This window comes from Leucoraja erinacea, chromosome 5 (assembly GCF_028641065.1).
Source record: "Leucoraja erinacea ecotype New England chromosome 5, Leri_hhj_1, whole genome shotgun sequence".
NCBI lineage: Eukaryota > Metazoa > Chordata > Chondrichthyes > Rajiformes > Rajidae > Leucoraja > Leucoraja erinaceus.
Window position 1 is genome coordinate 43966978 of NC_073381.1, and position 17972 is coordinate 43984949.

At 38.2% G+C, this 17972-nt stretch overlaps 1 protein-coding gene across 1 annotated transcript in view; it reads right to left on the reverse strand.

The window, feature by feature from the left end:
* Positions 1 to 17972, reverse strand: part of LOC129697170 (putative Polycomb group protein ASXL2) — a 176782-nt gene that overhangs the window by 38942 nt on the left and 119868 nt on the right. The window contains 2 exon segments of the mRNA XM_055635475.1: positions 490 to 604; positions 6054 to 6169. Coding sequence (XP_055491450.1) covers positions 490 to 604; positions 6054 to 6169 — 231 coding nt within the window.

Consider the following 17972-nt stretch of genomic DNA (forward strand, 5'->3'; position numbering starts at 1 on the left):
TTTGGATCTTAATTTAGTTATTGCTGAAAGTAAAACTCGTAAAACTGAGCTAATTTTGGTTACTAATAACTTCATAGCAGGTTTAAGGCATACAGACTCACTCTTTCGCATTGTTTAAAACTTTGCACCTGCATCAATTTAGATCCGACAGCTTGCAGATGAAGGTCGCATTAACAAACACAATGCATGATTGAGAGCATACATTCATTATACTCTCAAAACAGCATCAACAAAACAGCATTTGACCTACACATTATTGTTCAGAGATCACAAGCTTTAGGTTAACAAATGGTCCTCTTCTATTCACTGTTTTTGCATACTTAATTGTTACTTTAGCTGGACATTTTATATGTAATTTCTGTTGAAACACATAAATAAACCATATGGGGGAAAATAATTAATTCAGAAAGAAAATATACATAATACTTCACTTTTTGTTACGCAAAAAAAGAAATGTCCATCTTTGGGAAATAACAGGGTAAAGCATACCAATCTTTGGCCCTCCTTGGTCAGTTGCTTTCACAGACTTCAGCAACAGCCTTGGGTTGGAGGAGACTGTTAAACCAGGACGGCACTGTTTTCTCTGCTGCTGCTGTTTCAAAGCCTGAGGGCAGATAAAGAGTTGCCACTGGTCAATTAATACGAACAAATACATTAAAGAAAACATGCCAATTTATCTTCTGAAATGATAAAATAATAATCATAATTGTCTTCGACTTGCCTGACAGATTCAAAAACATCAAGGGTTTAAGGCAAAATATGGATAGAAAATTGTTCATTAGATACAAACACATTCCAATTACAACGTATAACTATAAGCATCAATTTTAAACTAATTACAAACTCCAGTGTGTGCACGAAGGAGTGCAAAGTTTAAGTACTTTGATCGACCTGAAAAGATTGACCTTAAAAACGAACAAAATAAGAAAACAATCTTTCCTTTGCACCCAGGGGTAATAGTGAAAAACACCAAGTACTACTGAATTAAGATTTCTCAAATTTGTCGATGTGAATTCACGATAAGCAATTCCATTTATCATGTTTATATGCGCAAGTGTTGGCAGTTATTAAAAATTCCATTTCGATAATCAATTTGAATAACAGACAAAATTTGTTGGTAAAATATGAAATTAGTTGGAACAATTAGTGATCAGCTCTTCCAGTAAGTGTGCACATTGTACATCAGAAATAACAAATGGCCTCAATCATGCTCATTTAAATGACTCAACGCATTGGTTAAATAAATTGCATAATTCCTCATTATGAAGAGAACCTGAGAACATTATTTCTCCAGTGGGATAATATGATCTCCCAGAATGTTTATAATTCTGGCATTTAGTCGAATCTCAAAACTGCATGTTAACTGCAAAAGATATTTTTGCTGATTTCATTGTGCCATTGTTTTTGTCCACTCAACTACAAGGACTCAAACATTTTTCATCCTATGACCGTGAAAATATGTCAAGTCAACCTGACAGCCTTATCATGAATGGAACTTTGCCCCAGAGTCACTCATGAATGTTGTTTCATTCAAATTGAAGCTGTGCAACTTCACGAGGAGTTGCTCTTGGAAAAGGATTTGAAAGACATTTGTAAAGGTACATGGAGAAGGAAAGATTTAGTGGGTTATGGGGCAAAAGCAGGTAGGTGGGACTACTGTAGATGGGAAATCTTGGTTGGTATGGGCATTTGAGCTGAGGGGCCACTCTTGGTTGGTATGGGCATTTGAGCTGAGGGGCCACTTCCATGTTATATGACTTCATGACTTGCCAAAAAACTAATTTTAAAGCTTATTTTTTAAATAATTGCTTTAAAATCTTATGTTACTTTTGATGTTAGTCTAAAACATTCTAGCCACCTTCAAGAGTGTATGAACGTGGATTACATACTCATGATATTGCTCAGTCCTCTCTGCTGACAATGTTGCCTTAAACAGACTACTTTACATGAGATTAACCTGCTACCCGAATACTTGAAAGGAAAAAAACACCAGAACCCAACCATGTTCACTAAAGAAGTAGTGTGTAAATACAATAACATTCGGTTTATTTATAGCCTTTGAAGTAATCAACTTGAAAAAAAAAAATTTTGGGTTATAGTCCAATAACATAAATTACAGCATAACTATACACTACACAGCTGAAAGCTGCATTTTAAACACACAACTTACTGTGGTGTACAAATGACAAAGTATCAAGTTTCAGAAATCATGGATTCCTCAATGTACAAATAGTTTTGGGATCAATGAGTGCAAACATTATAACATTTAATCCAAATGATTATTTTTCATATTCAATCACTGATGGCCAAAGTTGACAAATGCCACAATTTTGAGGTGCCAATGCCCTTTCTCAACCAAAAAGGTTGCAAGCCAACTGTAAATTGAAAGGCCTGACATTTTATAGTGCCATTCACAAATTCAGCATATCCTAAAGTGCTTCACAGACAATCAACTTTTCTTGAAATATAATCACTGTTATGATGTAGAGAGGAAGCAACTTTGAACAAGTGTCACACAATATTTTGCTTCCTACTAACAAGGAATGCTATTTAGCATATAAATCATAATATGCTATCTCTTCTGATTTGTTACGGTGCAAGGGTAATCTATTTGGGTGGATAGAGGATGGGCTGATTAACATAAATGCCTAATAATGGAGACACAGGAGATGCAGACGCTGAATTCTGCAACAGAAAGGGAGATCAGCTGGAGAACTCCGGACGTCGGAGTTCCGATCATCCCGGGGAGAGGGCCTGAACATCGGGCCACCGTAGCGGCGACTGCAGAGGCCGCAATAGGCCCCGACCGTGGGCGAACAACAAAGAGGAGGATGACTGAGCTTTGTTGCTTTCCCTCACAGTAGGAAACATTGATTCTGCTGTGTGGGAATATCGTATGTTGTGTTCTATTTTATTCGTAGGGCTGTATGGTAACCCAAATTTCACAGTATCAATTGGTGCTTGTGACAATAATGTAAACTTGAAACTTGAACTTGAAATTTATGAAGAAATTGTTAATACTCATAATGATATAATTACTGTCAGATATGGAGGTTTTTCAAAGATGGTACATTATTTTAACTTAATATCAATCTGAATTTTGAAGTTAAAACTAGTCTTCTGGCTCAATATGAACAGACCAAATGATATGAAATATGATGATATTAAGTCAAAATATTGATGTATGTAAAGGAACAAATCATTGGATCACTGTAGTATTATTAAAATCAATATTTAAAAATAATTCTTCTGGTAAGCAAGCGTCGTAACATTTATCTGAACACAAGCTATAATAAATCCTTGCCAAAATCTATGCTGTGTGTTCTGTTTGTCGCAGTTATCAGTATTCCATCTTGGATTGAATAGAAATCAGAGAAACGGGGTAGGGTGTGCTCAATAAATATGCCCACAGGATGCCATAACCGAAGGACAGTACTTTGCTTTTAGTCAAAAAGGTCCCAATACACATATCAATCATTGTTATTGGTGTCTATGGTGGATTGTAGTCCTATAAACTACATGTTGCTTAAGGGCCAGGCTGCATAATTGAATTCATACATTTTATGTTTCAAATTTGTCATCAAATTTTGATCAAAACACAAAGTGCTGGAGTTACTCAGCGGATCAGTTGGCAACTGTGGAGGGAACGAACAGGCAATGTTTCAGGTCGGGGTGAAGAAGATCTGAAGAAGGGTCCCTGGCACTTTGTGTTATGCTTGGAAATCTTTCAAATTAATAGTAAGTTTTTAAGAACTTGGAACTTTACTTTTGTCTGTACACAGAGATGCAAGTAACTGTAGATGATGGTTTACAAAAAAAAACACACAAAGTGCTGGAGTAACTCAGCAGGTCAGGAAGCATCTCTGGAGGACTTGTCTACGTGATGTTTCGGGTTGGGTAAGGAGAGTCCCGATCTTAAACATCACCTATCCATGTCTTCCAGAGATGCAACCTGACCTGCTGAGTTAGTTAATTAAGTTTATTGTCATGTGGACCGAGGTACAGTGAAAAGCTTTTGTTGCGTGCTAACAAAAGCTTCAGCGGAAAGAACATACATTATTACAATTGAGCCATTCAGTGTACAGATACACGATAAGGGGAATAATATGAATAACATTTAGTGTAAGATATAGCTGGTAAAGTCTGAACAAAGTTAGTACGAGGGTCTCCAATGAGGTAGATAGCAGTTCAGGACAGTTACTCCAGCATGTGTTGTTTTAGAATAGTACATCACAAGAATGTATGTGTTGAACATGATGCTAAGTTAAACTAATGCACTTCAAGAGCCCCACACCACCTCTTTCTTGATCTCAAACTGCCTCAGCATATTAGTATTCACCACAGTGATCTCACTGTCCTCCACATCCTTCTCCTTGGTGAAACCAGATGCAAAGTACTCGTTTAGTACCTCCCCCAATGTTAAAACTATTCAGAGTAGTAGGAGGAGAGTACATACGTATACGTTTTCAACAACAACATTCTCATTCAACTCATGGATAAAATATTTTGTCAGCTTCACTCACAAGGCAATGATGCACTAAGGACTCAGCATTGCTTCCCTTTCCAATTCCAGGGGATTTCCCTGGGGAATAGCAGAGGTGGACTTTCTTGGTTCAAGGGAGCAATCCTTTACTTCGGTGGGAGAGGGGACCTCTGTTGGATTGGAACTCTGAATTGTCTTTGTCTTTTCCCAAGGCAAAAAGAAAACAAAACTAAAACCATGAGAGCATTCATACATGTCCAACCCATGAAAGTAGAAATTCTAGCCTTGCCACTGTGAAATTGCAGTGTAATTCACACTAGAAGCAGAGCTAGAATTGCAAAACAAGCAGGTATTGCCTGGAAACTCAGCCGATAACTTTGGAGGGATGCAGAGTATCAACTAATCTGCAGTACTCCTTTTGAAGCGCTGTGGGGAAATATGGACTGTATCATCCTAGAAGTAAGGATCACTGGCATTCCAGGGACATCTTGGGCAGTCCAGTGCCATGCCAAATTGGGGCACCTGCCAGATAAATTCATCATTTGTCTTGCATTCTTTGGCTACAACACCCAACTCACACTGACACCTGCATATTACCTGAATATTGTATTGCCCATTCAATAAGTTTCTGAGTTGCAAGTCCCAAATGCCCTCCATTACAGCAAGCCCCTCTACCCCATGTCCTGTCCTCCTGCTTCACATTTCTAGCATCTGGAAAAACTGGACAGTGGGAGTCTTACCACATTATCATAGAAACATAGAAAATAGGTGCAGGAGTAGGCCATTTGGCCCTTCGAGCATGCACCGATATGATCATGGCTGATCAAAAAAAGTGTTACGGCCTTCACATGCGTGCTTCATTATTTCCTCCAGAGAATAAAACTAAATCAACAATGGTCTGACCGACATATTAAAAACATTTGTTTGAACATGTTCTGTAACCATGGAGAATATGAACCTTCAGTCTCCTTTTTAAAGCGTATTTCTTCTCTAGTTTGCTGTTCAATTGGCAGGCATGGAAAGATAGCCCAAAACTCATCTAAAATGAAGAGTAGGAAGAAACTGCAGATGCTGGTTTATACCGAAGATAGACACAAAATCCTGAGTAACACAGGCATCATCTGTGGAGAAAAGGAATAAGTGACGTTCTAAAATGAGGAATAATCTTTCAAGTTAATGAATAGCATGGGCCTTGAATGAATTTGAACCGGGGGAAAAAACAACAGAACTGGAGATATGTAGAGAAATAAACATTTAAGCTTATTCTAAAAATTGTATATATCCATATTACACGTTACCTTATTAGACTACTGAATATGATATAGTAAATCTGAAAAATTGTGAAACAACTTATCTTGGTCAGAATCATTTGAAAGTATAAAGTTGCCCAAGTATAAAAACCAATCTGGACATAAAATCTTCCCCGTAACACAATTTGTTGAATTTTGAATATTTGGTTTATTTGTTCATCTTAAGTTAATAATTAATAAATTGCTGGCCCCAAGTCGGGCATATCTATGAATTTACTAATAATACACAAGAATCAATTTGGAATGGATAAAAGGCTAACCTGTTTGAGAGCTTTCTTGCTGTGCTTCTGGGATGGAGACATAACCTTACTCTGTGCAATGGAGGGGGAGGGACAACTTGACTGAGGCGAGGCTGGTTGAGATAACCTGGATGAGACTTGGAAAGAAGAATGGAAAATTTAAACATTGAAAACAATCCACTGTGTTAACATACAGGGGTAATATTTTTTAACAAATCAGTATTCCTGGATATACAATGTTAGTTTTATTTTCCACCAAGAAATGCAATAATTATAGAATAATCACATTCTAATTTTAACTATTCAGGTGTACATTGTCATCGTGTGCATGCAAAGCCAATATGACAGAACAATCAGCGGAAAGTAATGAGGAATCAGAAAGAAAGCACAGAAAATAGTTGACAATTTCCAGCTCAATTCTTCTCTATAAATAGCACTGGCATTCTGACAATTGAACTCAAGGAAGAGAGCAACAAAATAGCTATGACAAAACCAAATTTACTTTTTGAATTAAAAAAAAACTAAGGTAATTTAGCGATCTGATCTGCGGATAAAGACTAAAGTTAGATTGATGCTTTCAAATCACACTTGATATTAATTATACGCTTTCTAATATGTGCAAGATGCCTATCACCATACTGCTTTCAGAAGTTTGATCTTCCAGTCTGCCAATTCTCATATATCATTCCGATGTTCACCTTTGATGCAATATGCCATTGTTTTTATGGCTGGCTCTCTCCATTGCCGTCAACCACCAAGTGTATCTTCCCAACCGCTAACACACCAAGTATATCATCCTTTCACACCACAAATAATATAGAAAAATAAAATAGCAAGATTTGTTGTTACCAACTGAAAATGCAGCTGTACACGTTTTTCTTAAAAGCCTCACAAATGTTGAGCAAGAAACCACTGTAAAAAGTCTGCTCTGGCCTGCAATCAATCGTACAATATAATCACTCAAAAAAAATAATGTAGCATACAAGTAGTGACAGGAATTACTGTAAATCTACAACTTTTTTGAGATTATATTAAACTGAGCAAAACCCTGTAGGTTAATGTGACGAGAAAAATAGATCAGTCTTTGCCGAAGGTCAGGTGATAAACTGGAGTAAAAGGTCAAGGCTGTTCAGTTGTTTCATTCCTTCGAAATTTTTGTGTTTTTACCCTGTTACCAAAAAAGATTTCCAAATAACACATTCAAATTTCGAAAACTCCCAACACCCAGCCCTCTCCCCCACCCCCCAACTACATTCCTTTCACTGGTTTAACAATTCGCAACTCTTCAATCCTAATGTGTAGGAAAGAACTGCAGATGCTGATTTGAATCGAAGGTAGACACAAAATGCAAGAGAAACTCAGCGGGACAGGCAGCATCTCTGGAGAGAAGGAATGGGTAACGTTTTGCGTCAAGACCCTTCTTCAGCTCCTTATGTCATACGTATTTTGTTTTTCATCTCTAGTCTTTGTCCAGCCATCTGCCTATTAAAACCTCCCTCCCCTCACCTTTGACCTATTACCTGCCACGCATTGGCCTCCCCCTCTACTCTTCCAGCTTTCTTCCCCCCCACCCCACCCTAAAATAAGTCTTAAGAAGGCCCCCAGTCCAAAATCTCACCCACCTATTCTGCAGGGATGCTGCCTGACCCATTGAGTTATTCCTGAAGAAGGTTCTGAAGAAGGGTCTCGACCCGAAATGTCACCTTTTCCTTCGCTTCATAGATGCTGCCTCACCCGCTGATTTTCTCCTGCATTTTTATCTACCTTCGATTTTTCCAGCATCTGCAGTTCCTTCTTAAACATTGAGTTACTCCAGCATTTTGTGTCTCTTTTTAAACAGGGCGACCCAAGTTGAAATTACTGACTTTCATATTATGGAGGTTCCCCATGAAAAGCGCTGATGGCCAATCATTTAGTGGGATCAAGGCTCAAGACAAAGCTAGTAATCGTCACCGGAGGAAAAAGGAGGAGGAAATTTCAGGAAATACATTTGTACAGTGGGCATAACTAACAACCACCCATCCAAAAATTAGATGTTACATGGTAGTAAAGTCTTTGGCTTTGTTGCTGCTACAGCATGGGCTTAAGTTCTCAACCAGAGGATAAGAATAAGAATAAGGAACACGTGTCGAAGAGTTTGATCCTGTGGGTCACGAAAAGGCTCTGAAATTGCAAGGGTTACTTCATCCCATGAGCAGTAACTAATGCAGCTGTTTAGTCGAGCCTGCAAATTTTCTGCACGATATCTGCACATCTTGTCAGTCTCCCACTAAAGTTGTGGCAAGAAATTGCTGATAATCCCAGCGCATTACAACATGGCACTCTGTCTTCTTAACCCCTTCGAACCACTTTGTCACCAGGCTTACAGCTGAAGAAACAGTACCCGACATGCTCCACACGCTAGAACTCAAATCATCAATGCTCAGGCGACTGAACCATCCTACCAATAACTAGAGAGCAGTCCTGAGCGACTATCTACCTCATTGGAGAACTATCTTTGATCGGACTTTACCTTGCACTAAACGTTATTCCCTTTATCATGTATCTGTACACTATGGTTGGCTCAATTGTAATCACGTATAGTCTGTCTGCCGACTGGTTAACATGCAACAAAAGCTTTTCACTGTACCTGACAATAAACTAAACTCAAACTCAAGATAAGAAATATTAACACATCTTTCTCGGCCTTTACCAGAACAAAGTTTCCGTTGTGGATTCAATAAAAACATTGACCCAAAGCACGAGACACAAAACAAAAACCACAGGTGAAAATGGCAACTGTAGCAAGTGTGCAGCAGCAAATTTCAAAGTTCAAGTTACTTAATATACATTGAAACTTGGCGCTCATTGAATGCCATGGAAATACTGAAGCAAAGATATGTACTCATGTACAAATTAGGAGCTGGGGTTGGTCACTCAGCCCCTTGAACCTCTCCTGCTATTCAATAAGATCACAGCTTATCTGTTTGTAACATCAAATCTGTATTTCCCCATCTCTGGAAAAAAGGATCCACCGTGCAATTTTTCTGCAAAATTTGTGTTTTTATCAGGTTGATCTTTAGTTATGCTGGTCATCCACTTTCAGCACAAGCAAACGTGTGCTACCTACCGTGCTCAACATTTCAGTTTAAGAGATAAAGAGATGTTTTTCTTGGGCACAAAAGCTGTTCACACAAATAATTTCAGCTTTGTAATGAAAATTAAATCGGCGGAGCCAATAATAATTTTTACATAATATTTAATCGTTCAATTTAAACTTCAGTTTTCTTCATTTCTTCCTCCTCTCCCCAAGGCAACATTCCACGCGTCACCACATTTCATGTGAATAAAACATTCCAGTTCCTCAGTTTAGTTACCAGTCATCTTGTGACTGGACAAATACATATTCATCCTCAACTGCTTTAACCATGAGACACATGCAAATCTAGCCACAGATTCTTGAGAATCAGGATCTAGTGGACAGAGACCAGGAAAAAGACAACTGAGCAATTTTCTGCTATCAGGACTGATGGAAGCATTTACGTCACCAGCATGACAAAGGTGAACTTAGTTAGTTCAAAATGTACTGTAGCATTAGTGAAAGGTCAAAAATTGCTGTCTTTGCCTTCAAAGGATTTGAAATGACTATAATTGTGCAAGGCAAGATCGCTTTTATGGGATTCTGCCTTCAAACCATATAACAAAGCCAAATTATTTTCAAAATTGACATAACAGGATTTTATTGCAACATATATCATTTAACCTGTACATTGGATTGGAACATCAGTACCTGGAGTGAGGCCAATTAAGTGTCAAAATGTGCTTGGTGCTCCAATTTAGATTTCTCCTTTCCCAAGATTCAACAATTATTTTTTAGCAACAGAGCACTGAGCTGGATGTTTATAATGCATCAGCAAGTTTTTCTTTGGGTGTTGGCTGTCTATTCAATCCGAGGAGATATATAGAAGTTGAACTTGTTGCAATTCAGAATCATGCATGTGAAGTCGCCCTCAGAAGTCAATGGGTAACACCAGAAGCAATTTGTTGACTATTTCTTTAATAAAAACATGCATGTTTTGACCATTAACATTGTCCCAAAAGTTGCACTCACCTTATTTCTCACCTGGCTCAACAAAATCTAGAAATCAAGCCTGAAATCATCTACACTTGAAAATTAACATAACATTTATTCGCTGAAGCTGGAAGAAGTGCAGATATTGTAGCCAGAGGATTTCTGTGAGCTTTCTGATTAGATGCAGGTAGACAGGTGATCAATTTCCAGCCTGGGATAAATAAGGTTCTATTGTATCGTTCAAGCATATATTATTGTCATCACTCTCGGCATAGGCATCATGGGGTGAATGACTTGTTCCTGTGTTCCACTGCTTTATCTTCCTATATTAGCATATTCTGCACAAATCAAATCCACAAGGATAAGAGATAAAGAATTGTATATGGAGCCACCGGCAACCATGATGACCTCATGCTTCAAGTATCCACCAAAATCCTGCAGGGTCAAATTTAGCTCACAGTAAATGACAAAACAAGCCTCTACAGCAGGTTGATGCAGCAAAATTCCAGTGATCTCCCCTTTAGGGAGTACACTGTATTGTGCTCTGAAAAACATATGTGCACACAAACATGGAGCGAAAAATCCACCATCGTCATCTGTCACTCCACTGAGTACTAACCAATTCAATACCTTTATTTTTCTGCTTATCAACTGAAGCATCATCTTGTTGGGCTACTCCTGCTGTCCAATTAATTTAAATTGAGTTTAAATGTGGTCACGTACTACAGGACAGGACACACGTGTTGCTTCAACTGACAGCTAGTTGCACATGCACAAAGGATTGGTTAAACTGTGGTCAGACAAAGACGATTAAATCACAGGTTTATATTGGCCTATGTTTCAAGACAGCCATCTTATTTTAGGAAATTTGATACTTGAACAATAGAACATACAATAAATAGTACAGCACAGGGTCAGACCATACAGTCAACAAACAGGGCGACTGAAGGCTCCCAGGAGGATGCAGTCCTTGCGTGGCCGACCTCAAGAGCCGGACCAATGGATCTCGGCTTCAGGGGGAGCCATCCCAGGAAGGGGGAGGGGGAGCCTGGAAGGGGGAGCCTGCTGAACTGGCCCCTGCTCGTCCCCCCCAAGACCAGAGACCATGAGGGGGCCATTGACGGCAATGATGGGCAAGGAGCGAGGTCGGTAGGAGAGGAGAAGAAACTGGGGTCTGGCCTACTGCACCCTCGTGGTTGGCTGTGGGAGGCACCCCCGGGGAACTAAGGTGGATGGAAGAGGAGACAGAAGAGGAGACGGAAGAGGAGGCGTTCATGGAAGGAGATGGTTGGAGGCCAACAACAGCCTGGGACTTGCCTGAAACAGGCACCGATCATAAGAACTGGAGTGTGGACATTGAAAATGATGACAAAACATGGTGCCTCTTCCATGAGGGCCGAGTAGACTATTTCTGTACACTTGCTAATCGAAGATCAGGGGTATGGCAATACTCTACTGGATTGTTTGTAAGAAAATGAATTTCACTGTGTTCGCACTTTGCACATGTGACAATAAAAACACCATTGAACAATGCGAAGTTAATCTCCTCTGCCTGCACGATTCATATCCCTCCATTCCTTGCATATTCATCTCATAACCTCTTTTTTTTTTTTTTTTGTTTATTTTATTAGAAGTTAATACAGCACAAAACAGTACAGTGGAACCTAATTTTAGGTGTCAACTATGTAATACCGTAATCCCTTCTATGTACAACCTCTAGTTTTATGTTATGAGAAGGAAGTAAGCAAGACAAGAAAAATAAAACAATAGAAAGATATAGAAAAGATATCTTATCTTTATTAAAAAAATAGAAAAAGTGGAAAAATAGATGGTAGAGAGTAGAAAAACGTGAAGTATGTATATAAAAAATAAAAAAGGAAGAAAGAAAGTGGAAAGTAGAAATAGAAGAGAAGGCCCCTTAAAAGAGAATTTTTCAAATCTGTATTCGGAGATGTAGATCTATCCGCGTCATGAACTGAAATCAGCAATCTTTATGGTACCGCTGCATCACATGATTCCAAAAAGTCGATGAAAGGAGACCAACTCCTTAAGAATTGGTCATATTTATCTATTAGTCGGAGTCTCATTTCTTCAAGGCGTGCTATGTCCATCATATTCCTAATCCACATTTTAACAGTTGGTATGGTTGTATTTTTCCAAAATTTAAGTATCAATTTCTTTCCAATTATTAACCCATAATTAAAAAAAACATTTTGATCTTTATTTAAATTGGTATCTTCTCCTATTATTCCAAATATAATCCATTCCGTTTTGGGTTCTATTCTTGACTTGAAAAGCTTTGTAAATATATCAAATATATCACTCCAAAATGTATTCAACTTTGTACATCCTACAAATGAATGTGTTATATTAGCGTTTTGAAACAAACATTTATCGCATCTGGGAGAGACGTTTGGATAAAATTTATTCAACCTCGTTTTTGAATAATATAGTCTATGTAATAATTTGAATTGAATTAAATTATGTCTTGCATTAATAGAACAGTTATTTCATCAAATACTTTTCCCATCTATCCTTCGAGATCTTTATCATTAGCTCATGTTCCCAATCTTCCCTTAATGCTTCTGTTGAGGGTGATTCTCTATTTAATATATTATTATAAAAGTATGATATTAATCTCATAACCTCTTAAATGTCACAATTGTACCTGCTTCCACCAACACCCATTGCAGTGCCTACCAGGTACCCACCACTCTCTGTGTAACAAACCTCTCCCGCAACCCTCCTTTAAACCTTGCTGTTCTGACAAAGTTATGCCCTTGAGTCTTTGATATTTCCACGCTGGGAAAAAGTTTCCGTTATCCTATCTATGCCTCTCATCATTTTATTTACTTCTATCAGGTCTTCCCTTAAATTGTGAGGTGCCAGAGTAAACAGTCCCAGTTTGTCCAATCTCCAACACCCCTTTAATCCAGGCAACATTGTGGTCAACAACATCCTTCCTGCAATGAGGCAGCCAAAACATCTCACAATACTCCAAATGAAGCCTCACCAAAGTTTAAGAAAGCTACAATAAGACTTCCTGACTGATACTCAATGCCTCAACCGATGAAGGCAAGCAACCCATATGTCTTCTTTCTTCTTTACTACTATCTATTTGTGTTGCTACTTGCAGGGAGCTGTGGACTTAAATCCCCATACTTCATTGCTGTTATGGGTTTGCCATTAACTGTATACTTTCCCTTTATATTTTATCTTCCAAAGTGGAACGCCTCACACGTTGTAATTAAACTCCATCTGCCATTTCTTTACTTGTCTTTGTAAGTGATATAAATCCCACTGTATCGTTTGAAAGCTTCCATACTGTCTGGAACTCCACCAATTTTGCCGTCACCTGGACACTTACTAAGATCACAAGTGATAGGAGCAGAATTAGGTCATTCAGCCCATCAAGTCTACTCAGTCATTGAATCATGGCTGATTTATCTCTCCCTCCTAATACCATTCTCCTGCCTTCTCCCCATCGCCCCTGACACTAACCAACACATCTACATTTTTGTCGGTCATATATATTACACAGATCACAAATAACAGGTTCCAGCACAGATCTTTGCGGAACTCCACTGGTCACAGATCTCCAGCCAGAATAACACCCTTCCACCATTATTCCCTGTCCTTTTTGAGTAGTACAATTCTGAATCCAAACTACCAAGTCATTGTGGATCCCACACATCTCAATATTCTGGATCAGCCTGCCATGAGGGACTTTCTCAAATCCCTTACCAAATCCTTGTAGACAATATCCACAACCCGACCCTTATCAATCACCTTGTCATCTCTCAAAAATATTATTTGAGTTAGAAAGACATGACGTGCCATGGCCAAAGGCATGCTAAAGGGCTAATTATGCAAAGGCAATAATTATCCCATTCTCTTCTGAATGTGAGTAATCCTACCTTGCAGAATTCCCTCCAATAAGTTCCCTACCACTAATGTGAGACTCATCAGTCTAAAATTTCCTGGATTATCTCTACTTCCCCAAGAAAGGAACAACATTGGCTGCTGTCTAGTCCTGCGAGGTCTCACCTGTGGCTGGAGAAGATACAAAGATCTTCGTCAAGGCCCTTTCTACCTCTCTTCCCTCCCTCAATAACCTGGAATAGTTCCCATCAGGGCTTGAGGATTTGTCCATCTTAATGCATTTCAAGAGACCCAACACAACCCTGATCTCAAACTGATATTAGTATACTAATCTCCAAGTCCTTCCACTTGCTGAATATAGATGCAAAGTACTCAGTACCTCATGAGATACTATGACAGCAACCATAATGTTGAGCAAACATTGATGCATTTATAAATGTTGCACCTTTTTAATGATTTCAAATGAAAATTTGCAAATGTTCATGCAGTTAAACTTCTCATTTTAAAATCAATGAATCGGAAGTATAATAATGGAGGTGTCAATTCTTTTTATTGAGCTGGTGCTACAGGTATCTAAATGATATCCTAAAATATTATAATATAAACACAGTTATTGGTATGCAGAGATGATGAAGTACAAGACCTCGAGAGCTCCACTTTTAGCCAAGACTGTCAATGTCACAGCATGTGCTATGATAATGGTTGGAGAATGATTGACATTTTATTCTGATTTGCTTTAGTCAAATAATCCACAAATAAGATTGCAAAAGGTTCTGTGTTCCAAAAGTGATAATTTAAGAAATGTTAAAGCTTCGGTATTTTTTTCTGTAATGATCTGGTCAATTTCAGGCCTGTCATAAATTCAGACCAGGAAGAGAACTGCATCATATCAACATTACATTTACAAAGCAAGTGCCAGAGATGAAAATCATTGTGCAGTTATTAATCAGCTTTGATGAAGAAAGGAGACAGTTCTTCACAAAGAACTGCTGCTAAATGTATTTGTACTTCTGCAAAAACTCTAGTTAAAGTGTCCACATGAAACTCGAGTTGATGTTCCAACCACAAAATCAGCCAATACAAATACGATTCTGCCGCCATGCAAACATAGGTCTCCTTAACAGACATCAATGTTTCTAACATACACAAGGTTCCAACAAAACGTCAAGGTCTCTTACCTTTATACTGATCAGTGTAAAAGTTTTTATTCAACATTTTTTTCTGATGTCACGTCAAACAGTTGAAGCTGCTGCTGCTCTGCCTAATTTTAATTTTCTGCCGTTTTCAATGCCTCAGCTCATTGGTCAAATATAGTTTATATCAGCGAAATAAAGCGTTTCTGAAAAAAAAGCGACATTTCCGCTTTCTGCGACTTTATTTCGGTGCTTATAAGGAAGTGGTTGTTGATTTTTATCAGCAAGCTTCCTGTAGCAAGTATATGAAACAAATGATATCACTGCAAAGTTCACAGAGCAGAATAAATTGATTATTTTGATACTTTCCGAAGGGCTTTTATCATTCATTGCTATCCAGTGTTTTAACGGAGAACAATGATTTTATATTTTTGGTGCTTATACATGACCGACTTTCAACATCCATTCTCTTTTTAGAACTCCATGATTCAAAATTTTTGTTGTCAGAATTTAGATCATCATGCCTGATTGGATTGTGCTTTGCCCTATCGCAATGGTCATCCTCAGCTTCAGAGTCTCAGCCAATGCAAACAGCTGGTCTGATGTCAACTTTTGCTTCCTTTTGGTCCAACCTCACCATAAGATTAACAACTTGCTATCTGGCAATTATCCACATTGAAATTTGCAAATTGTTAAATCATTGAGCTATCAGGATAGTTGTTCTCTAAAATGTAATAATTTGCAAGCACTGATGAGAAGCATGCACTGCAAATGTACTCTGCAAACAATGTGAATGTATACTCCACAGTGCTAGTTACACTAGATGTGACAACCAATTGTCAACTAGATCGTTGAAGCCGAAATGACATTGAATGAGGAAGTATATTAATAGTGAAGCACTCAATTCTAGGATCACAGGTCTCATTTTCCACCAAGTGCTAGCCAAAAAGTCAATGTGATAATATATTTGAGAGACTGTCCACAGCAACTGACATACTCTTAAACCGTTGCAAATTTTCTGTACACAAAACCTCTCTGCCCACGCTTTAAAAAAAAACTGTTATAAAATACTGTCTTTACAATTTTGATGGACATTTCTCAGCTTCAGTTATGCACTCTGGGTAGCAATGGCACTTGAGGTCACCACTGGTGGAAAGGTGTAATTGTAGTGTGACATAGAAATTAAACGGCTATATTTTTAATATCAGAATGATTTGGCAGATATCACTACTGAAATGCTGAATAATTTGATGATGTTGGATTTGTGTGGTAGACACACATTTTCTCCATTTTAAATAAATCAACAATTACATAAATCATTATGTTTTTACAGTTGCTGGTCAACCTCTCTAGCACTGAACATTATTGCATGAGTAGTTGCATTCCTTCAAGTTCCAGGGATAGTTGGAGATTATTAAAATCTAATATGTCAAAATATGAATATTTATTCCTCTGGACCTCTGTGCAACTAGACTGTACTTTGTCACAGTGTTTACCCATTCCAATGCCTATTTCACTCTACACCCACATCTAATCTGTCAACCTGATGGGTGAAATAATTACTTGCCCTGATCCCATATGCCATTCCTTGTTACCAGATTATGTATTAAGCAAATTATTGTAAAAAAATTCAATTACTACTGCCACAGTGGTTATGAAAATGCATGAAAAGAACTGAGTGCAAGATTTACATAAGATTTAATATACACCCCCGAGTAAATGAACTCAACAATTGTTCTCAATTCTGTAGGTACCTATGCAATGGTATACTGACAAAAACGCATTTCCAACCATTTGGAAATGAGGTGGAGACTGCTGCAGATTGTTCCAAAGGGTTACAAAAGAAAAATCCATACAGTAAGTAACGGAAATTAGCTGTGTAAACTTACCACTCAGCAATTATGCTTTCTCACTGTCAACATTAATCGTCGCATTGTTGTAACAACTAACTTTTGTACACATCAGTTCTTGCGTTTGTACTGCTGAGAAAAATCTACGGTCTCATCTACTTTAATTCGTCCTAAATATTGATTTTATTAATTAATATTATAAATTCTGGTATTAAACTTATTGGATAAAAATTAGGGACAGAGTATATGACCAACAGTAAGACTGAATTATGCCTGCACGCACATACGTTATGCCCCATCCTCTACCTCACCAATGCAAGTCAATACTTGGAACTGGACATTCAGTGCTTAGAGACATTAGTTTATTCAAAATTATGTCTCTTTGTTTGCACAACTTAATTTCCTCATGTTACATTTTTGAACATCACGTAACAGTTTTTTCTGCTGATGCAAGCACATTTGTGTCTCGTCACCGTGAAAGTGCTAACCACAGTGAAAGGGCCAATTCACCACTCAATTTATTTGTCTGTGGATCAGATGACTACGTAAAATTATGAAGATTTTGTTTAATCATTTCTATTTCTCCAATGGCATCCCAACTTCCCTGATTACTCATCTATCTACACAGAACATGCCTACAACTGGATCTGAGACTGCAGCAGAAAAACAGCATTGCTTAGAAATATTAATAGGAAATCAGGAACATTGAGGACCAGAATAAATTAAATCATTTCACAAATCCCTCATGGTCATGTTAAGTCCCATCTGATAGATGTTGTTGGTTTGATGGATATGAAAACTGTTTCTATTATGAAATATTAGCTGCGATGCCCACAGCATCTTGTGTACTGATAATGTTCTAGGTTGAGTGGGCAGAGTCCTGGACTACGGGAAATGGAAGGTTCGGGGAAACAGGTAGGGAAGCAAAGCCAAGACCAGGGACATCAGCTGTGAGGGCAGAACAGGGTCAAGGGTACATCCAGCCACAGCCTGCTCCCATTTCTTAAGTTCATATCATAACTAA